Source organism: Barbus barbus, assembly GCF_936440315.1.
Source record: "Barbus barbus genome assembly, chromosome: 42".
NCBI classification, from domain to species: Eukaryota; Metazoa; Chordata; class Actinopteri; order Cypriniformes; family Cyprinidae; genus Barbus; species Barbus barbus.
Genome location: NC_136720.1, coordinates 6,943,806 through 6,966,726, shown reverse-complemented (window position 1 = coordinate 6,966,726; position 22,921 = coordinate 6,943,806). Strand labels below are relative to the sequence as shown.

At 44.5% G+C, this 22,921-nt stretch overlaps 1 protein-coding gene across 2 annotated transcripts in view; it reads right to left on the bottom strand.

Moving 5' to 3' along the window:
• Positions 1-19,978, bottom strand: part of LOC306861483 (uncharacterized protein) — an 814,549-nt gene extending 794,571 nt beyond the window's left edge. Inside the window, exons 1-8 of one of the 2 annotated variants that reach the window (XM_079403752.1) lie at positions 19,911-19,978; positions 18,745-18,958; positions 18,375-18,450; positions 17,756-18,028; positions 17,519-17,653; positions 16,939-17,018; positions 16,723-16,803; positions 16,521-16,648 (exon numbers count right to left, since the gene is read on the bottom strand). In XM_079403752.1, coding sequence (XP_079259878.1) covers positions 16,540-16,648; positions 16,723-16,803; positions 16,939-17,018; positions 17,519-17,653; positions 17,756-18,022 — 672 coding nt within the window. In that variant the 5' untranslated portion in view covers positions 18,023-18,028; positions 18,375-18,450; positions 18,745-18,958; positions 19,911-19,978 and the 3' untranslated portion in view covers positions 16,521-16,539. Of the gene's footprint in view, positions 1-16,520; positions 16,649-16,722; positions 16,804-16,938; positions 17,019-17,449; positions 17,654-17,755; positions 18,029-18,374; positions 18,451-18,744; positions 18,959-19,910 lie in introns of those variants that run through there. The other variant, XM_079403751.1, reaches the window with a different exon arrangement.
• Between the last annotated feature and the right edge of the window lie 2,943 nt (positions 19,979-22,921).

The following is a 22,921-nucleotide window of genomic DNA, read 5'->3' as shown; positions in this document are numbered from 1 at the left end:
AATAATTGTTGATAATTCAAATGCATAAATCATTATTTACATTTTTCCACTTCCATATCAAAGACAAGTTATGCAATATCTTCATTTTCTGTTGATACGGTATTTGATATTTTAAACCAAGTTTTTACAAGATTATCAGGAAGTACAGTGCACAAATATTAAAGAGATTGTTCGCTTGCCTGCTGTATGGCATTTTTTTTTCTTGCATATTTGTATAATTCCCCACGATATCATCTTGCTATAGGCCTACTGCAACTGTACTTTTGTGTATTTTTGAATATGCAAAATAATTTATAATTGTTACATATTAAAATTAATATTTAAAGGTGATATTAAAAAGTTAAATACACTGAACAAAATTATAAACGCAACACTTTTGTTTCTACCCCCATTTTTCATGAGCTGAACTCAAAGATCTAAGACTTTTTCTATGTACACAAAAGGCCTATTTCCCTCAAATATTGTTCACAAATCTGTCTTAATCTGTGTTAGTGAGCACTTCTCCTTTGCCGAGATAATCCATCCACCTCACAGGTGTGGCATATCAGGATGCTGATTAGACACCATGATTATTGCACAGGTGTGCCTTAGGCTGGCCACGATAAAAGGCCACTCTAAAATGTACAGTTTTGTCACACAGCACAATACCACAGATGTCGCAAGTTTTGAAGGAGAGTGCAATTGGCATGCCGACTGCAGGAATGTCCACCAGAGCTGTTGCCCATTAATTGAATGTTCATTTCTGTACCATAAGCCATCTCCAAAGGCGTTTAAGAGAATTTGGCATTACATCCAACCGTCCTCACAACCGCAGACCTAGTGTAACCACACCAGCCCAGGACCTCCACATCCAACATCTTCACCTCCAAGATCGTCTGAGACCAGCCACTCCCTCGAGAGCTGACTCTGCGTGCTCTGCTCTCAAGCAGACCACACACGGACTGTGTGTATCCCCAGCAGTGATATAACGTTTGCAGGGAGGAACATACAGCCCGTAATGCGATCTGCTCTCGCCCAAGTGCTTGCACACATTGTGGAGCTTATTTCAAGTGATTGTGAGGGACAAACAACACTAAATAAGACTCACAATACAGATCGACAGACACACACACACAGAGTAGGATACAAATAAACTAATAATGAGGACAGGAAAAACCAAATATGGGCACGAGAGGAAGGGAAACACAAGACACAGGAAGACAGGACTGACATTTACTTTAGGGGGGTGGGCGCTCTGGAGGCCTCCAGGGACCAGGACACATGATGACAGACGGCCTCCAGGGCGGCGCACGTTCCGGGACCCATGGCGGGTCAGGGGATTCGGCAGGCCATGGCGGATCAGGGACCTTGGGCGGCCATGGCGGATTCGGGGAGCCATGGCAGATAAGGGAGCTATATAGCTTTATATGGCTCTATAGCCCCCCCCCCACAAAAAAAACTCTGGAAGCGCGCTCTGGAAGCATGGACACTGGGGGGCGCTCTGGAAGCGCAGACTCTAGAGGAACGGGCCCTGGAGAGGCGAGCACTGGAGGAACTGGCCCTGGAGGAACAGGCCCTGGAGAGCTGCAGACGGCGACGGGCTTGCGTTGGCCAAGGGCGGCGGACTTGCGTTGGCTGGCGGCGTGCTTGCGTTGGCCACGGGCGGCGGACTTGCATTGGCCGCGGACGGCGCTATTACTTTCCCCGTGGACGGCGAGCTTGAGAGAGCTGCGGATTGCGGCATTAATCTCCCTGCGGACGGTGGGCACGAGGGAGCTGCCAACGGCGGTTGGTGAGGGAGAGCCGTGGTCGACGGCGGGCTGGTTCTGGCTCGGACTGGACACTTCCCACTAGGAAGATCCCTTCTCTCCAACTCAGTACAGTGGAGTCTGGGAGGTCCACAGGGCGATGGTAATTGGCCCCGAGCCAGAACAGATGATTGAGGGTGGCGTCATCCCACGCCGTTGCCGCGGTGAGCTTGCAGAACTTCCCGGCGTATTCATAAAAGGGGAGATCCAGACGGGCTAAGGCAGCGAAACGTGTGGCAGCTTCCATGCCGCTGGAGAAAAAAGGGAAAACAAAAAACAAAATGAAAACAAAACGGGAAGTAGGGACTGCTTACTGCTGTTTGGTCCGGTCTTCTGTCACATGTTGCTGGGAGCAAGGAGAACGCAAGAGACGAGGAGAACAATTAACATACCAAGAAACATAGATACAAGGAAGCATGGAGCACAGGAATCACACAAACAATGAATGACGATTAAGACCAGACCCAGAGGCAGGGAAGCAGAGGACTTATAAACACTGGGGAAAACTAGATAATTAATAAAACACGTCTGGATACAAATAAACCAAATATGGGCACAAGAGGAAGGGGAACACAAGACACAGGAAGACAGGACTGACAGACAGACCTTTTGTGAGTTCAGAGGTTGTTAATAGATTGTATTAAAATAATCATGTTTAGAATCAAAGTTTGCAATGAAAAACCGTTACCCATGACGCTGTAAAAAAAAAAAAAAGAAAAAAAAAATTCTCTGCTCAATCCCATGAAACACTATGGATGGCATGATCACATGGGTCTCTGTATGATCTCAAAATACTTAAATAATTGTATATTGTGGTGAGGAGTAAGCCAGAGCCAAGAGCCATGGGAGCAGAGCAAGGTTGTTGGAGCAAATGCTGATGAGCGACAACTGCGCCACACACTTTTGCGGAAGGAGGACCCAGGACTGCACAGGAGGAGGGTGGAGAAGCTCGGGGCCCATCAGGTATTGGTCGCTCGAGTGGATGAGATGAAGGCTGAAGGAGAAAGGTCAGTAGAGAGAGAAGCTTAAGTTATATAATTTTGTTTTATTAAATCTACAAATTGAATAGACAAATTGAAAGTTGTCTATGAGAGCTTGTCTCAAGCCATTAATAGTCAATTTTTCTATGGCAGGGATGGTTGGATGGAAGAGGAAGCAGACACAAAATAAGATTACAGATTACAGGGTGCCTCGCTAGCGGGCCAAGGGTAGGCAGTGAAGAAGGAGTGACAACAGTGGAAGATGAGAGAGGAAAAGGCCTGGGACATGTTGATAACATTTATTAGTGCTATTAGAGTTTTCACTGAAATGCAGTCTGTACATATCTCAAAACGTGTTCTGGGGTTTCATGACCCTGTTTTTGTTACTTTCACTCTGTTGTTTATTTCAGTAAACTTTAAGCTAAACATTTGCTGGTTACCACATCCTTCTTCCCTGAGACATGAACTCAGTAAAAAAAGAAAGATCCTACCCGATTCAAATCGAGCGTCAGCGTCAGTTCTGGCAGGCCAGGTAGTCAAGACGCTGCTAATGCTATTGCTTCAACACTGTCCCGTCAGCTGATCTGCTCCAGCTGAGCTGCATTAGCTGGGTAACTCCCCTCGCTGCTCAATGGCCAAGCTCAAACAAGGCGCCCTATTTAAAGCACATTAATTTTGCTCATACATGCTTGCTTCTCGCTACTGCTGATCTGTACGCTGGTAAAATCACTCATGTTGTTAACCGTAAAAGTACTGATTCTACTCACCCTATTGTCTATGACTTCCGCCGCTGTCGAGGAAGAATGGCAAGACTCTTCTGAGGAAACCCGGCCATCACCACTCCAACCGGACCAGGGGCAGGATGCCTGCCCGGAAGTTAACGCTACCGTTCGTAGGAGTTCTCGGCGGTTGGCGAATAAATCCTCGTCCCAACCATGCATCGGCGATTGGCCCGTGGCAAAAATACTGGAAACCCTATTTACAAATGACATTCAGCCTCCGCGTGGCGCCTCTCACGAGGACCTACTTGTCCTCCTCTGCGATTCTCTAATTATCCCAGTTGAATCTCCGCCGGTGCCTCCTCTCCGGAAAAAAGCACACCTCGAAGCGCAAAAATCCCGAGACGGCCAGCGAAGCCCCAGCGCAAAAACGGGCCAGCTGCTCTGTTCGTCCGGGTCCAAGTGCTTTTTCAGCAGATGATCCAGTGCTTATGGCACTTTCTGATATTCAATCTTCTCTCCTCGACATGTCCGCTAGGATATCAACACTGGAAGACGGCTCCCCTTCTAGACCTTCCTCGACCCCCGTCTCTGCTCAATCGACATCCACCCCGGCTTCAACCACCGCTGCTGTCTCCGATCCGCGCCAGCCTCAAGTTGATGACGTCACCACGGAATTTGTACCTAAAAGGACCCTAGCAACAGCCGTACCTCTTTCCACTGGCTCGCCTTTTTCCCATCAGCTGAGGGGTCAGATATTGGCAGGTAATGACATTAACCTCGTTAAACTCTTGCTGGGCTCCGAGCTATGTGAACGGCGTATAGTAGACTGTGGTGACGTACAGGTCGAGCTAAAAGATGGGGACCCTAGACTTTCAAAAATTCTAACTTTTCCCGAGTTCTGTACCGCATTTGGAGTTTATAGGGATGTAATTTGTGAGGTCCAACCAGCGCGCAGAGCCGAACTAGATACCTATCTGGCCATAATTTCTGATCTCGCTCTCTCTTACGGTGGGGTTCTGTTCTACGAGTATCACAAGTCTTTTTCTGCAAAGGCAACTATGTTCATTCAACGCTTTAATCAGAGACTAGACTGGTCCGTGGTCGATCTCGCGCTCATAAATAGACACTTCACAGGTCACCAAATCCTGTCCTGCTCCGTTTGCGGCTCTCTCTCGCATTCTACTAATTTATGCTCTAAATCTAAGCCTATTTCTTCCATGTCTCATCCCGGCCCGAGCCATAAATCTGGCCCCCAGGTGAATAACTTTGGTACTCCTATTTGCTTTAATTTCAATGAGAATATTTGTAGGATGCATAATTGCAAATATTTTCATGTTTGTAGCTACTGTGGGAACGCCCACCCAAAGTCTGTGTGCCCGAGGAGAACCCGCTTCATAAAAATGGAGCGAAATAAAACCATCAACTCCCATTAACGTCCCCAAGCTGGGACAGGCGTTGAGAAAGCATCCTGACCGCTGTTTCGTGGATTATTTACTGACTGGTCTTGTTCAGGGGTTTTTTGCTGGCCGGCTGCATTTTCCTGCTGTGTCTTTTCATTGCCATAACCTATTGTCCGCGTCTCAGGAGCCAGAAACTGTGGATACCTTGCTCGAGAAAGAGGTTAAGAAAGGATTCATGATAGGCCCATTTGATAATTCTCCTTTCCCGATTTTTAGGGTAAGTCCTATAGGGGTAGCCACTCGAAAATATTCGGGTAAAAAACGTTTAATTATCTACCTTTCTGCTCCCCACAATGGTTTGGCTGACAGCATCAATAGCCTTATTCCTTTAGCCCCATTTTCTCTGTTTTACAACACTGTCGATGATGCCATCAATTTCATAAAAAAGGCAGGACGCGGAGCTTGCCTTGCAAAGGCAGACATTTCCGATGCTTTTAAAGTTATGCCATTGCATCCCTCACAGTGGCACTTGTTCGGCGTTCAGTGGAGGAAAAAATTGTATTTTGCGGTTAGACTCACTGTTGGCTGTCGTAGCAGTCCAAAAATATTCGATACCTTGTCTGAGGCTTTGTGCTGGATTCTTCTTAATAACGAGAAATTATCCTTCGTCCTTCATCTTTTAGTTGATTTTCTCCTGGTAGATTTACCTTCCGAAAAATCAGACTTCTCTATCTCGACTCTCAAACGCACTTTTTCTGAATTAGGCGTTCCTCTCTCGGAGGAAAAGACCGTGGGTCCAGTCAAAGTCATCGAATTCTTAGGCATTTCTCTCGATTCAAATAGCATGCAAGCTTCACTCCCCCTCGAGAAATTAGCTCGAATAAGACAAGTTAAAAGTCGCCAAAAATTCAAAATCTTTTTCAAAAAGGGACTTGCTCTCTCTTTTGGGGCACCTTAATTTCGCGATGAGAGTAATTCCTCAAGGCAGATCTTTTATTTCCAGGCTTCTTCACCTTTCTAAATCTGCAAAAGCTCTCAGTGATATAGTTACTTTAGACGCAGGATGTAGATCTGAGCTAACATTTTGGTCTCTGCTTCTAGATAAATGGAATGGTATTTCCTTTTTTCTTAATGATTTCATGGAATCATCTTTAGCTCTTAATCTGTATACTGATGCTGCACCTTCCATAGGGTTCGGGGGAATTTTCAAAAACGAATGGTTTGCATCCGCCTGGCCGGAAGAATTGCGTTCCTTACCTGCCGGTGATTCCTCGACAGCCCTATTAGAATTGTATCCGATCGTAGTTGCATGCATTCTGTGGGGTAAACACTGGGCTAGGAAACAAATCATGTTTTTCTGCGACAACGAAACGGCGGTTAATATAATTAATAAGAGGCGTTCATCCATTCCGTTTATCAACAGATTCATGAGACGTCTTACATGGCTGTCAGTTATGGGGAACTATCATTTTCGTGCAGAACATATTCCCGGTTTGAATAACCAAGTGGCCGATTCTTTGTCTCGCTTCAATTTTCAGAAATTTCATCTCCTGTGTCCAGCTGCAGCACAATCAAGCCTGGAATGCCCGCCTTTCAGCCAAACCATTCTAGATTAAATAACCCTCTTCGATCCTATATGCATTCTGCTGCGCAGTACATGCGGGGGGGTTTGGCTAGTTCTACATTAAAATCGAATGACTCTGCATGGTCTTATTTCATCAGTTTTTGTGCTTTATCTGTAGCTGCTCTGCCTGTCAATATATCATATATTAGTGCGTTTATAGTCCACTGCTTCGAGGATCGAAAACTGCAGCCTTCTTCAATCAAAAGTACGGTCGCTGGCATTCAATTCCATATGCGCTGCCTGGATCCATCTGCTTCCAGTATTTTGGGAAATCCTTCCATTCGCCTTTTGCTGAACGGGATCAAAAGACAATCTCCTCTAGGCAATGATAAACGTCTTCCTTTTACTCTACCTTTGGTTAAACAAATCATATCAAAATTATGGGATGGGTGTTTTGGGCAGTACACCGATCAGTTATTAGAAACAGTCATTCTGACAGCCTTTTTTGGTTTTCTAAGGGGTGGTGAAATTTCTTCACGCACTTGTTCATTTGACCCAAATCTCAATCTAACAATTTCTGATGTCTCAATTCATGATCACCATTTCACATTATTTTTAAAACATTCCAAAACTGATAAAAATTCTAAAGGCATAATCGTGTACATCTCTGAGTCTAACACTGCGTTTTGTCCTCTGATTTCCATGTTGTCCTATTTGAGGTACCGCCCCAGTGCTGATCGTCACGCAGGCAGACAATGTCCAGAACCTGGTTTTCCTGTCACCTACGCCTCCTTTGCCATTTCTGTGGACTGCCCCCGGACCGCTATACTGCTCATTCTCTGCGCATCGGCGCAGCAACAACAGCGGCAGCATCTGCTCCGGTTTTAACCCTTAAAGCTATGGGGCGGTGGTCTTCTGCTGCTTACGAACGATACCTCCGTCCTGACGTTCGGGCTATTCTTGACGCCCAGAAAGCCATGAGCTCAAGTCTCTGATTTGTTTCACTAATAAACGCATTTGATCATTACTTTGCTCGCGCTCTGCTCAGTATAACTCCCCTGGATGCGCTACCAGCTGTTTAATTCCTTCAGCTCGTTCACAGAAGGTGGCTTAGTCATAGCGCTTACACTGTAGACCGTCAAAACCGTTCAAGACAGATAATTCTAGGTAACAGCATGTTTTTAGCTATTACGGTCTTGAATAGTCATTTTAGTAATTAATTCATCATTTTTACTATAGCCTAATATAAATCGCTAAATTAGGGCGGCTCAGACGACACCGTTCGAGACACTCAATTTCTGTTTTGGGGGGGAATAGCTCATCTAGTCAAATAACGTAATGATTATAACATATTGCAAATTATCCGTATATATTCGTAAGATTACTAAGCACATAAATTGTTTTCACGTGTTCACACTTACATATATTTAGCACGAGTAAGGTAATGCGTATTTGGCGTGTATAGTAATGCGTAGTTGGCGTGCTGTCCTGGGGAAGGGCTCCGGGCTCAGGAATGGCCCGAACCCAGAGTACCCCCCCCCCCCATAGTGTGATGAGAACTCTAGTGATACCTTCTTTGAGTGGAGAAGGGGTGGAGGAGGGATGCTGATTATCCGTCGAGTGAACAGAGGTATGTCAGCTGTATTTATAGCCGGACATTGATTAACTGGAGTGGGAACCTCCTGTGTTAATTAGGCTAAGTATCTGACGTGCTCCTCCCGAACCTTGTTAATAAAACATCATTTCACGAGTTCACACTTACATATATTTAGCACGAGTAAGGTAATGCGTATTTGGCGTGTATAGTAATGCGTAGTTGGCGTGCTGTCCTGGGGAAGGGCTCCGGGCTCAGGAATGGCCCGAACCCAGAGTACCCCCCAAAAAGCAATTGTAATAGACAGCCGCCAGACTAAGAACCCCCCAAATACGCACTGAGGTCTGGCGGGAGATAGTTTTGAGAATCGCTTGTATGATAGGCCAGATTTGCGTGCTCCGTGGGAGCCGTTTGGCATAGGATGGGTAGGCTCGACCGGCCGCTGGTGGATTGCGTGGTTGGTGCTCGGTCGGGTGCTCGACAGTGTGCTCACTGGGTTGGAACGGGTGAGCCCTACTGGCCGATGGAGGAGGAGGAGCAGCGTCATTGTGGCCCTGACCGGTGGGGCCCGCGTTGCCTTGAGTGGAGCAGCTCACAGAGTCGGCGTGCGGGCCCTGCTGGCCGTTAGCCCCCGCTAATCAGAGGACGGAGGGCAGGTAGCTGACCGAGAGAACCCATGAAGCCTCCGACTGGAGATCAAGACTCCGGATGTCGGACGAGTGGGTCCTATCGGCCTGACAAGATAAAAAGGGTTTGGGACGCCCGGCAAGGACGCTCTCACGACATCCGACGGGAGATCAAAACTCACGGCATCGGATGGATGAGCCTCGCTTGCGGGCGTCGAGTATAGGAGCCCAGCCGGGACGAGACCCTTGGCATCAAACGGCTGGGCCTCGCTGACCGTCGGACGGAAGGTTAAGTAGGGCGGCCGGGAGACTCTCGCCGACGTCCAACGGGAGATCAAGACTCGCTGTGTCGAACGGGTAAGTCTCGCCGACCGTCAAAGGATAGAGTAGTTTAGTCTAGCTGGGAAGCTCTCGCCGTCGACACCAGTAGTTGAAAGAGAAACGTATTCTGAAGGCTCTTGTTGCGTTTGACGGGAGATCGAGACACGCGGCGTCGGTCGGAAATGCGTCACCGCGCGAAGGACGGGAGGGCAGAGTTATGTGGTCGGGAGACTCTTGCCGACATCCGACGGGAGATCAAGACTCGTTGTGTCGGACGGGTAAGTCTCGCCGACCGTCAAAAGATAGAGTAGTTTAGTCTAGCTGGGAAGCTCTCGCCGTCGTCCGACGGGAGATCAAGACTCGCTGTGTCGGACGGGAAAGCTTCGCCGAGCGTGGGACTTGAAAAGGTAAGGTTGTCTGGCCGGGAGGCTCTCGCCGGCGTCTGACGGGAGATCAAGACTCACGCATCGGACAGGTAAGACAGAAAGGTAAAGATGAGTGGTCGGGAGGCTCTTACTGACGTCCGACGGGAGATCAAGACTCGCTGTGTCGGACGGGTAAGCCTCGCCGGCCATAGTATGGAAAATGTAAGGTTGTCTGGCCGGGAGGCTCTACGTCAACCGATGGGAGATCAATACTCGCTGCATCGGAATGGTTAAGCCTCGCCGGTGGCAGACTGAAAGCCAAGATTGCCTGGCCGGAGGCTGTTTTAGCGTTTGACGTGGTTCGATACTCGCGGCACGAAAGGCAAACGTCACCAGTAGTTGAAAGAGAAACTTATTCTGAAGGCTCTTGTTGCGTTTGACGGGAGATCGAGACACGCGGCGTCGGTCGGAAATGCGTCGCCGCGCGAAGGACGGGAGGGCAGAGTTATGTGGTCGGGAGACTCTTGCCGACATCCGACGGGAGATTAAGACTCGTTGTGTCGGACGGGTAAGTCTCGCCGACCGTCAAAGGATAGAGTAGTTTAGTCTAGCTGGGAAGCTCTCGGCGTCGTCCGACGGGAGATCAAGACTCGCTGTGTCGGACGGGAAAGCTTCGCCGAGCGTGGGACTTGAAAAGGTAAGGTTGTCTGGCCGGGAGGCTCTCGCCGGCGTCTGACGGGAGATCAAGACTCGCTGTGTCAGTTGGGAAAGATTTGCCGAGCGAAGGTCGGGAGGGCAAAGTTATGTGATCGGGAGGCTCTCGCCGACGTCCGATTGGAGGTCAATGCTCGCTGCGTCGGACGGGTAAGTCTCGCCGAACGTAAAAATGGAAAAAGTTAGGGTTGTCTGACCGGAAGGCTCTCGCGGCATCCGATGGGAGATCAATACTCACTGCATCGGATGGTTAGGCCTCGCCGGTGGCAGACTGAAAGCCAAGATTGCTTGGCCGGAAAGCTGCTTTAGCGTTTTGACGGTGGTTCGATACTCACGGCGCAAGTAGGCAAAACGTCACCGGTATTGAAAGAGAAACTTATTCTGAAAGCTCTTGTCGTATTTGACGGGAGATCAAGACTCACGGCGTCGGTCGGGAATACGTTGCCGAGCAAAGGGCAAAGTTTATGTGATCGGGAGGCTCTCGCGGCATCCGATGGGAGATCAATACTCGCTGCATCGGATGGTTAAGCCTCGCTCGTAGGCTGACTGAAAAGCCAAGACTGCTTGGCTGGACGGCTGTTGAAGCGTTTGATGGGGGTTCGATACTCGCGGCGCCGGACGGGTTTGCTCGACCGGGAGGCTCGAGCTAGCATCCGACAGGAGGTCAATACTCATGGCGTCGGATAGGTAAGCCTCACCGTTAGTTGAAAGAAAACCATCTTCGGAACGTTCTTGATGCATTCGACGGGAGTTCAATACTCGCGGCATCGGATGGATAAGATTAGCTGGTAGTCGGCCGGAGAAGCAAGGTTGCTCGACCGGGAGGCTCTCGCCGGCATTTGACGGGAGATCAATACTCGCGGCGTTGGATGGGCAAGCCTCGCCAAAACGTAGGACGGAAGGGTAAAGTTGTGTGGTCGGGAGGCTCTCGCTGATGTCCGACTGGAGAGCAAGACTCGCGGCGTCGGACGGGTAAGCCTCGCCGACTGTGGGATGGAAAAGGTTAGGGTTGTCTGGCCGGGAGGTTTTTACGGCATCCGACGGGAGATCAATACTCACTGCGTCGGATGGTTGAGCCTCGCCGGTAGACCGACTAAAGGGCGCGGGTTGCTTGACCGAGAGGCGGTTGTAGCGTTTGACGGGAGTTCATTACTCATGGCACGAGCGGGTAGGCGTCGCCGGTTGTTAAAAGACAAACATATTCGGAAGGTTCTGGCCACGTTCGATGGGAGATCAATACTCGCAGCATTGGACGGCTAAGCGCTCGGCCGGGAGGCTCTCGCCGGCATTTGATAGGAATTCAATAATCAAAGCGTTGGAGGTGAGCCTTGCCGGTAGTTGACAGAAACGTATATGCTCCAACGGGAGCGCTCTTGGAGCATCTGACGGAGAGTTCGATACTCAGGATAATTTGAGTCGACTAAGAGGGGAGACGCTATGAGGATTACTTGCGCAAATGTAGACAATCCAATAAGCTACTTCTGATGACGTCAAATCTTGGTGCTACTTGCGTTCGAAGTTAAGCATACGACAAAATAGGACTTCCTGTGCTAGCGTAGCCCAAATAAATGCCTTGGATGGATAGGCATGGCTTTGGAAGCGGAGGTGATGTCAACTTTTGACAGCCAGGCACTGACCCATGATTTATCAAATGGATTGCCTGTTCAATGTCCTACTATTTTCGAGAGAATCGTCGAGAGGAAATCGAGGCGTTTATGCTTGAAACGGGGAGTTATGCAGAGCTGATAGATCGATTAGAATGCATTTCTTACCCCGGAAATTTCCCTTGTTTAATTGCTCCGCCTATAGAGGAAAAACTGAACAGATTATAACGGTGAAACAGCTGAACGTAATGAAAAACTTAGAAGAAAACAAAAGGCGACTTTTGATGTCCACGTTCAATGACTTATGGTTGTTACAGCATTTCTGTCGTAAGGAAATGGCCAATATTAAAGATTAAGTGGACATTTGAATTAAGAGTTATTTAGCCGAATGGGGATTAGATCACACAGTGACAATTAGACGATTGTCGGGCTATTTGAGTCCTCTGTAGGCTTTGATGAAATGCGTATGCATGTTTGATGATATTGTATTAAGTTGGTTCAACGGAACCATAAGTTACTTACTTTTGATACTTTATTCAAAACGATTATGGCCTATTGTGGCCTGCAATGCATCGGTTACCGAATTGCTTGTTAGTTATGGCCTTGGATGAGGGGTCTATGGCCGCACCTGCCTGGATCCGTACTCGGATGTTGTAAGCCACTAGCGGTGGCTCCGAGGTAACAGCATTTGGTGGGACGGGCAGTGATGTTGCTGTAAAAGAGGATCTTGTGACTTTAAATGAAATAAAAGAGCTGAGAGGAAGAGAAGCGGGGGCCCAAATTTCCATTAGAGGCAGCCTCACGCGTCATATTTGTGCTTGCTTCACCGGCCATAGCTATAAGCCACGGGAAGAGAGTCCTGAATAATTTGAGAAGCCTGCTCTGCTAGCGGAGGTAGCCTCACGCTAGTGTCTGCTTCGTGAGCTGGAGGCCACTGAAAAACAAAATAAAGGGGGTTATTAGTTTCTATAGAGAAGGCTCCTGCGGGAGCGGTCACTGCAGCGGCAGTGGACAAATATAGAAAAGGCTCCCGCGGCAGCAGTCGCTGCAGCGGCAGTGGAGAAATACAGATAGGGCTCCTGCGGGAGCAGTCACTGCAGCGGGAGTGGGGAAAAAATAGAAAAGGCTCCTGCGGGAGCAGTCGCTGCAGCGGCAGTGGGCAAATACAGATAGGGCTCCTGCGGGAGCAGTCACTGCAGCGGCAGTGGGGAAAAATAGAAAAGGCTCCTGCGGGAGCAGTCACTGCAGCGGCAGTGGGGAAATACAGATAGGGCTCCTGCGGGAGCAGTCACTGCAGCGGCAGTGGGGAAAAATAGAAAAGGCTCCTGCGGGAGCAGTCACTGCAGCGGCAGTGGGGAAATACAGATAGGGCTCCTGCGGGAGCAGTCACTGCAGCGGCAGTGGGGAAATACAGATAGGGCTCCTGCGGGAGCAGTCACTGCAGCGGCAGTGGGGAAATACAGATAGGGCTCCTGCGGGAGCAGTCACTGCTGCGGCAGTGGAGAAAAATAGAAAAGGCTCCTGCGGGAGCAGTCACTGCAGCGGCAGTGGGGAAATATGGATAGGGCTTCTGCAGGTGTAGCCACGAAAGTGGTTTGAGACTTTTAGCTGGACATGCTGGAATGTCCAGGTAGCCTGCAGTGTTGCCGATTTAGCCCTTTGTTTCACTAGCCTAGTAACTTGTTTACCAAGCGACAAATGTGGTTTAAAAATTATTTGGTAAAGCAGAGTTTTTTTTTTTTTTTTTTTTAAATAGCGGTTATATGTGAAAACGCTAGCCAGCCAGGTGGCATATCGGCTGGTAACTTACTCTTTGGGAGAGGTGCCTAGCAGTACACGCTTCACGTATGAATTAAGATGCAGTTGTGTTTGTTGCCTTAATTTTTTGGTTTGTACCTATGATTGTTAATCATTTACTGTTGGTCCACTGTGAGAAATTCTCTCTTTTCCACTGTTGGTTTTAACCATAAAACAAATTAATCTTATCCATCTTATGTCCATTTATTGAAATGCAATGTGTAAATTAATTATAGGTTAAAAAAGCTGGTGAAAAATAAGGAAAGTTTGAGTAATTCCAGTCTGTATCCTGAGCACTTGTGTCATGGTTATGTTACGCACCCCACACAGAAGGCCGTGTTGACAGATCAGAAAGTCCTGTAGAAACAGGAGAAATTGAGGAGACCAAGGCAAGTGCGTCTGTGTCGCACATCATCTCCAGAAATTGTGAGAGCGCCGGCGCAAGCACAACGCTACTGCCCTATACGAGTCCTCATTTTCAAAATAAAAGTCCCGATCTCACTCAACAATAGACAGCGGTTTTCAGCTTCCCAATATATTTGACATAGAATATATGTAAGATACGACACAGTATATGGAAAATAAACCTTTTCTTATGAAATCACGATACCCAAAATGTGCACATACTTTAGGGTGTCACAGTGACATTAACATGATATCGCGGCGTCTTTTAACACTTGATCAACAAATTACTTGCCTTTAGCGATTTTACCTGAAAATTATTTGGCAACACTGGTGGTTGCGCCGCTAGCGGGAGCTGCCTCGCGCATGCTGGAAGCAGAAGCTAAAGGTCTATGGAGTCAAAATAGGGCCATATAGATCTGCAAAATAAAACAATGTTTTGCAAACAAAAAATATGTTTTGCAAAAAAAAAAAAAGTTTTGCAAAAAAAAATAGAGTATTGAGAAAAAAAATGCTTTTTTGCAAGTAAAAAAAAAAATAGCAAAAGAAAAGTTAACCACTGAGAGAAAAAATAAAGTTTAGCAAAGTAAAACTTCAGCAGCATTGACTTTGCAACACATATTTCCCTTTGCGCCGCTCCTTTAAATCCGCGTTTCAGTCATCCGTGGCTCTGCGGCGCAAGCTTTCCTTTGCGCTTCTTTTTTCTTTGCGCCTCGCTTTGTGTCCCTGATTTGACGTGGGGGAGGGGTCAAGAGGTTGGGGTGTGTACAAGGGACGAAGGCGCGTCCTTCTCGTTACGTCATCAGCGCGAGCCCCAGACCGAGTGAGTGGATCGATCGAAATGGCGGAGCAGAGACATGCGGGTGATGGATCACAGGTATGTATTATTGATTGCTTTCTTATTATTATTAGACTCCTATATTATTAATAACAGATACTTCAGACCGGCCAGAGGGTGGTATTTAGCGGGGTTTTGAAGTAAAATTATTTGAGTAACACAGGCTATTATGTGTGGAGAGCTTTCACTGAACATCATAATCTCATTTTTTGATGGAGATGGGCCTGTAGAGGCTTTTTGCATCTGAAATCTTTAAATGTAATCCGCAAAAAAAGGCACAATATAGTATGTGTGGTGGAAATAGTATTCAGACATACGTTACTGCATCCGCCATGTTCTGTTGTCATGTGACCCGTATGTTCTTTGACCTGAGACGTTAAGAGTAATTGCAACCTTTACCTAGGCGTCAGCACAAATAAGGCTGTCACGATTAACAGACATTATATTGTACATGATTTATGAACAGCTTGTGGGTGAAATAGGTAAAATACTGTTGCACCCGAAAGCTAGAGGTCGCTCTCGTGCGAAAACTCAAAATATGCACAGTAGAGGAAGACAATAACACACATAACTAGTTATAGGAAATGCATATGGACATCATTTTATCAATATTCCTAAAACCTTCTCAGGTATTTTAATAAAGTATATTAATAATAATGATGATGATGTTCGACTGGTGTTGCTTTTTCAAATGCACGTTATAAGTGACCCAAACTCGAACTGCTTTTACATAGAGCAGCATTTCCTACTGATCAGAATCGTGAAAACACTCAAATAAGAAACAATCGTGCACAAAACACACACAGATGCACAGAACTCAACACACACACACCAGCCAAACTCCTAAGGGTGTTTTAACTTTAGCTGACTCGCATATCATTTTGTAAATAACTTTTTATACATTTAATCAAATAAATTCTTATCTTTAGGTCCATGGACCTAATGATGCCACAAGTCACCAGCTGGGAAGGATGATCATGGAAAGACTGCTATCCAAACTGCAGGATACAATGAGTCGCCTACCCCTAGATTTAGATTATTTGCAGTTTTTATGCGGTCATGAGCTTCTCTTCATTTCATCAGTCTATGATCAAATTTCAGTCCCAGAGGAACTCCTTGGCGAACTGTCAACCTTGAAAAACACAGTGGATAGGCATATTGACAATAACAATGAACCTGTTACTGCCCTTGAAGTGGAATTTGGAGGTAAGGGGCCCCCAAAGTTTATTATTTCCAGAGAACATCTTCAGTAGTTAATATGCAGCTATCTGTTCCATGTATTGCCAAGCTTCTTGGTGTGTCAACAAGGACAATCAAACGTCGCCTCACTGAGTATGGCATTTCTCTAAAGGACACCTACAGTAAAATCACAGATGAATTACTTGACAACCTAGTGAGATCAATCAAAGCTAAAAGTCCACACCTAGGCCATAGAATGATGAAGGGACACTTACAAGCCTTGGGTCATCGTGTGCAATGGACAAGAGTTTGGGATTCCATGCATCGAGTGGACTCTGCTGGAATACTTGCAAGAATTACACAATTGAGATGTGTAGTCAGAAGGACTTATTCCATCAAGGGCCCTCTTCATGTTCACGTAGACACAAACCATAAGCTGATAAGGGATGTCATGTGTGTCAAGCCATTGATGTAATGCTACTGATAAAAGTGTATGTGACCCTTTCTGTGAAAATATTACATTATGTGAAGTCATTATTTGTGAGTTTGTGTTTTCTAATTCTATTTAAATTCTTTGAAAATGTATGAAGGAATATAAGTAATGCCCAAGATTTTTTTGATATTTTTAATCCTTAAAAATGATTTATTATACATGCACCATAGCTCTTTGATAGAAGTCAGTTCGAGAAACACAGATCTTGAAATCCTTGCTGTCATCTACCCTTCTTGCCAACAAACGCAATACATCATCTGGACTATAAAAACAGGAAAAAAAGATTAAAGAATTCTGATGTCTCAGGGTTGTTAAAATGTAATAAATAAACTGTACCATTTCATGTCTGGGCCTTGGTTTTGCTGTACTGGTGTGCCACACGGAGGACTACTCTCATAATCCAGTGTCTGTAATATACTGAGTATATACCCAATGGTTAGATTGACTTCTTATAACATTTACAACACGTTATAACACTTAAAACATGTTTTTAATACATAACATTATTAAATGTCTGTAAATGAAATAACTTTTCAAATCATTAAAAATTACCTATCTCCACAAACACTTGCATGCATGGGCAACTCTGTCTGTGAAAATGTGTCTAAACAAATGGGACACTGTCCCTCATCCTATAATGGCAAAAGGACAACTGATTAAGTATTATACAATAAAATCCCAATTAAAACACAATTGGTTATTTCCAAACTCCAATCAAGTTATTTGTTTAATTTGTCACTTTAAATACTTTGGTCACCAAGTATTTTGCAAGATCTAAACAAGCACTCGCTGTTTCAGTTTTTTTTAACTTTACAATTTACTAAACATTTAGAACTGAATCAGAATGTTTTTTGTATTGACTTCTAACATTTGTGTATAGTTTGAAAACTATAAAAATAGGGCATTCTCAACCAGTGTTATTTACCTCTTGCAAAATGGTCTTTATGTACCAATGAGAGACAGTATAATTACAATCAATTAATCAAAAGTGCTTGACAATAAGGCACTACAAAAGAAAATACCATACATTACCATTTTACTAACTGCACCGGTCCTTATGCACTTAAATTAAAAGCAAATGTATTCTCAAATATTTTGAATATATTAAAAACAGCATTTTCATTTAGCTCACCTCAAAACTTGTGGTGGGTGTAGGAGAACAAGTTTGTATTGAAGTGGTGGGTGTAGGTGTAGAAGCTGGGGCTGTAGGGGTAACTGCTCTGGTAATCTCACCAACTACTTTTACATCATCATCATCATCAGTAGTCTGAAATGACAAAACGAGATATATATTCTGCCTAAAAGAAAACTTAACTGAAAAATGTTATAATAAATTCTACTAAAAAATGTCATTGTGTAAACAACATACCTCATCATTAGCTGACTGTGTGCAGCCACCACAAGATTTAACATGCAAGTACAAAACTGGTAGTGGCATTGTGGTTTTACAAGTACGACACAACCTTTGGCATCTTTGCAAACTCTTCTGCTGAGAATGGCATTGGATCAAGACATAACTCATCTTGAAGAGGGACCATATACAGTGCTGTTCTTCCAGCGGTGGTAGCCATTTTGAGAAGGCTGCCTGTATAACCCTCTGAGTCTGGAGGGACAACAGTAAGCTTTCTTCTTCCATTCCCACCTGACAATTTAAAAACACATTAACAAATCCAGCAATAAAAGGTCTTTACTATATAATTGGGCTTTATACTGTAGCTAAAAACGAAGTGCTTTTATAAAAAAAAAAAAAAAAAAAAAAAAAAAAAAAAAAAAAAAAACTTACAACACAGTGCAAAAAACAGTGCTTCCCATATTCTATTAACACTTCCCTGTGTACTATTATTAAAAAAGGATGTAGCCTGGGATTTAAGGTTAGAATGCCAGGGGAAATGTTCAATTAATAACGACCTATGGAAATTACTTACACTACAGTATACTCTACTCAGATATTCATGTTTGTGTCTGTTCTGGTTGACAGTACAGCATACCTGGTGCCTTATAAAGTAACCACCCTCCAGTAAGTGACTTCATCTTTGGAAATTCAGCTTCAAGGAGCTTGCATAACTGAAATAAACATGAAACAGAACAAGGGTTCTCAAACAACCATACAAAGTAAAAACTAAATCTTTATCACATTGAAAATTTTACATGCATTTGTTTGTCATTTTTATACATACTAATTCACATTTTACTATGTTTAAGCAAATTATGTTCATTCATCTCAGCATGTTTTGAAAGTGGAATATTACTTTGAAGCAGTTAATTATATATTATTCGCAGGGTGATAAAGAAATAATCCTGCTCTAAAATCAGATGGCACAAACTAACAAATTAGATTGTACTATAAAATGAACTTACATCCGAATGGTTCACATTGGATGAAATTGTAATCACCCGTTTTCCTAGTCCGGCCTGGAGTAGTTCAAGCTCTTCAGAAGGTGTGGGTGAGGTGTCAGTGTTGCTGCTCATTAAATATATGGAAACAGCAAATGGTTTCCAAGGTGTGGCTTTCACATGTATTTGTGGATTTGGAGTTTTCTTCTTTGCTTTTTTAAACATCCCAGGAAAAGATCTACAAATAATAAAACAATGTTAATTATAATATTAAACATTCAAAAGACAATTGTTAAGATAATTAGATGTGGATGCGGCAATATCTGGCCATATCCTGCTCTATTCGAGGCTGAGAAATAGCAGGAGGCTGCTGTCGTTGTTGTGGCTGCTGCTGCTGACCCCGAGCTGACTGAATCTGACCAAGGCTTTGGGTCAGAAGACCTATTAAATTCTGTGCAGCTGTACAGACATCTGAATATTCTCTCTGTTAAATATGTCATGACAACATCATATAGGATTATCAGGATCAGGGGTTTTAAACTCAGTTCCTGGAGGGCCGCGGCTCTGCACAGTTTAGCTCAAACCCTAATCAAACACATCTGATTCAGCTAATCAAGATCTTCAGGATTTCTAGAAACCTCCAAACAGGTGTGGGTTGGAGCTGGTTTGAGCTAAACTGTGCAGAGCTGTGGCCCTCCAGGAATTGAGTTTCACACAACTGATCTAGAATAAGTGCATTAACAATGTATCATATTAACATCACAGCTTTTAAACATAGTCTATATGGATGTGACCTACTGTATATAAATCAACTTGTTCGGAATCAGAAAGAGGTTTATTTCAAATTATGTTTGCACATACAAGGGATTTGTTTTGTATTATTTGTTTTCAATTTACAGTATATTTTGAGAGACACATTTGGCATCGTTTATAGTCCATAATACAACTAGGACGTGGAGAATAATAATTATTATTTATTAATTATAAAACAACGTGAAAGGTGTGCATATTGAGAGAAATGTACAGCCGCCGACACACTTAACGTTGCGTCGGCGATTAGCTAATCGCCACATTAACCGCATTAATTGATCTCTAACTTACTTAACTTGAGCAAACGCGTTGATACACATAGTTACATATAGTTATCGGTCTATCTAGCGAACTTGAAGAAAGCGATCAATAATACATACCTGTGATCCATCACCCGCATGTCTCTGCTCCGCCATTTCGATCGATCCACTCACTCGGTCTGGGGCTCGCGCTGATGACGTAACGAGAAGGACGCGCCTTCGTCCCTTGTACACACCCCAACCTCTTGACCCCTCCCCCACGTCAAATCAGGGACACAAAGCGAGGCGCAAAGAAAAAAGAAGCGCAAAGGAAAGCTTGCGCCGCAGAGCCACGGATGACTGAAACGCGGATTTAAAGGAGCGGCGCAAAGGGAAATATGTGTTGCAAAGTCAATGCTGCTGAAGTTTTACTTTGCTAAACTTTATTTTTTCTCTCAGTGGTTAACTTTTCTTTTGCAATTTTTTTTTAACTTGCAAAAAAGCATTTTTTTTCTCAATACTCTATTTTTTGTTTGCAAAACATTGTTTTATTTTGCAGATCTATATGGCCCTATTTTGACTCCATAAAGGTCCGGCTGCATACGGCGCTGCGGCCGGGAGAGCCGCGGTGAAGGCTGAGCCGAAGCGGGAAGCGAGTGGGGCTTTGTTGCGGTGAGAACTGGGGCACGGCCCAGGCTCGTTGAAGGCCTGCTGCTGCGACCCGACGCTCGTGGAGACGACGGTGGCGTCGAGCGAGGCGAGTTCAGAGCTTTTCTCGATCTATTGGCCGCCTTGTCGGCTGGAGTGGATTTAGGAGTGAGCCTGGTTTGCGCGGTGAAGAGTAGATAATGTAAATCCGATTTGTTTACTCTCGCGAAGACGTTGCGCCGGAATTAATCAGCGTTTGCCACAGGCTTAAATACGAACCACTTTCCTATCGGAGGGATTGTTGGCACGGACATTTGCGTCCGAATGATAAGAGGATGGAAGCGACGCCAGTGGAGGCGAGGTGGCCTCGGCGTCGAGCTGAAGCAGCGGCCGCGGCAAAATACCGATCATGGGGCCGGCAGATTGGCCCGAAGATCCGAAAAATCCTCAGTATATGTCTCGTTGTTTGGACGGGACGCGTTGTGTCTGAGATGTCGTGGTAAAAGGTGCAAACCGAATGCTGATTATCCGTCGAGTGAACAGAGGTATGTCAGCTGTATTTATAGCCGGACATTGATTAACTGGAGTGGGAACCTCCTGTGTTAATTAGGCTAAGTATCTGACGTGCTCCTCCCGAACCTTGTTAATAAAACATCATAAAATAAATCATCCTCTGTAGCTCAGAGGATTGCCAGGTGTGGTTTGTTTTGGGGGGATATTTTAGCTCTCACAGTCCTAAACTGTGTGAACGTTCCCTAATGCTGCTGCTGTCCTCTGACTCTCTGCTATTTCATGGTGCTCATGAAAGGTCAGAGGACTCCCTGAACAGAGCCATACCGCCAAATTTCAATTCAGGAACATCAACCTGTTTGCAATCTATTCAATAAAAATTCTTAAATTATTTTTATTGTCTGTGTGTTCTTGACTTAATGGACCTGACAGAACTGCTTTTTTCTTCCATCAAATTTCTTATTATGTGTAAATATTTGCTTGATCATAAAAAGATTCAAAAACAGAGACATAAACTGAACAAATTTCACATTTGATGAACAGAAATGGAATGAGTCCCTGAAGAGAGTGAGGGTCAATATCAAAAGTAGCATTAAGTAGCAGTCAGCTGGTGGTGTGCGCACCAGCTGCTTTAACTACTTTAGTGCATCTCATCCAAATGGACTGAGAAAGATTTGTCATTTCGTGCTGTGATATATTACTTCACTTTTCCACCAGGGCACTTGCAAGTTCTTAAACACATCCTGGCACACATATGGTCACAGGTGGTTTGGCATTACAAGGACAAACAGCTGTCCTTCCTGTCTCCCTGTAGCACTGTCTTTGGTGTCTTACATTACATTGCAGTTTATTGAATATTATTTTTATAAGTTATTATTTTTATATAGTTATAAAAATGAACCTGTGCAGTTGCTGCTTTAAGGAGGTATTTCTATCTGATACTACATATAATTCTAGTTTTGTTGTTGTAACCTAATTCAATCAAGATTATGTAACATAAAACAATAGGATGTTATTTCAACTTAAATCCATTACGTTGACCCAACATAAAACTTCCAATAAAGCTCAGAACAAACACATTTGAAACAAATACACCTGCTCCATGCTGATTAGTGAGTTTTGGTTCAATGAGAAATTATGATTTGCAGTTATTATATATTTTAAGCTGCAACAAACTGAAAATCACATTTGACGGCACTAATCTTCAGCACAATGATAACCACTGTGAAAAAAACAAAAAAGTTAAAGGGGTCCTATTATGGTTTTCACTTTTTGAATTTTAGTCAGTGTGTAGTGTGTATGTTGGGCATAAAACGATCTACAAAGTTACAAATCTCAAAGTCCACTCCAAAGAGAGATATTTTGTTTTTAAAAAATCCCTTTTCAAGAACTACAACAAATGGCTCGTTTGGACTGCAAAGTTGTTTTCCTGTATTTGTGACATCACAAATTTTAAATCCCGCCTACGGAAATTTGAATGATGGCTGGTGGGGAGAACGCTTGGTCGAGCACTGCACGTTTCAAAATCGAAACCCAGTGCGGGAAACCAACTGTTTTCATTTCATGCATATAATTATGGGATCAGGTTCCCGCCTAAAGTATTGCGGTCACGGATAAAAAAATTATAAGCGTAAATCAATAATTTAAAAACAGGTGTAAAATAATACCGCACAAAATCGAAAAACAAATGCAAAGTTTTTCAGAATAGAAAACAACGCGGTCACGTATCAAAAAATAATAAGCGTGAATCAAAACTGTAAACACATTAAAAAATATATTGCACAAAACTGAAACATGAATTCAAAGTTTTCCAAATCGCAAACAAAATCAGGTTTCCCGCTCATATTTTTATTTTTTGTGTGCTTACGGTCTTTTCCCCTTCGCTCTTATTTCCATGTTCTGCGCTTGCGTTTCCAAATGTTGCGGTTAGAGTTTCATGTAAATCAGGGCGGGCTTCAGCGTCACCATTGGTCCACTAGTTCTAGATTGACAGC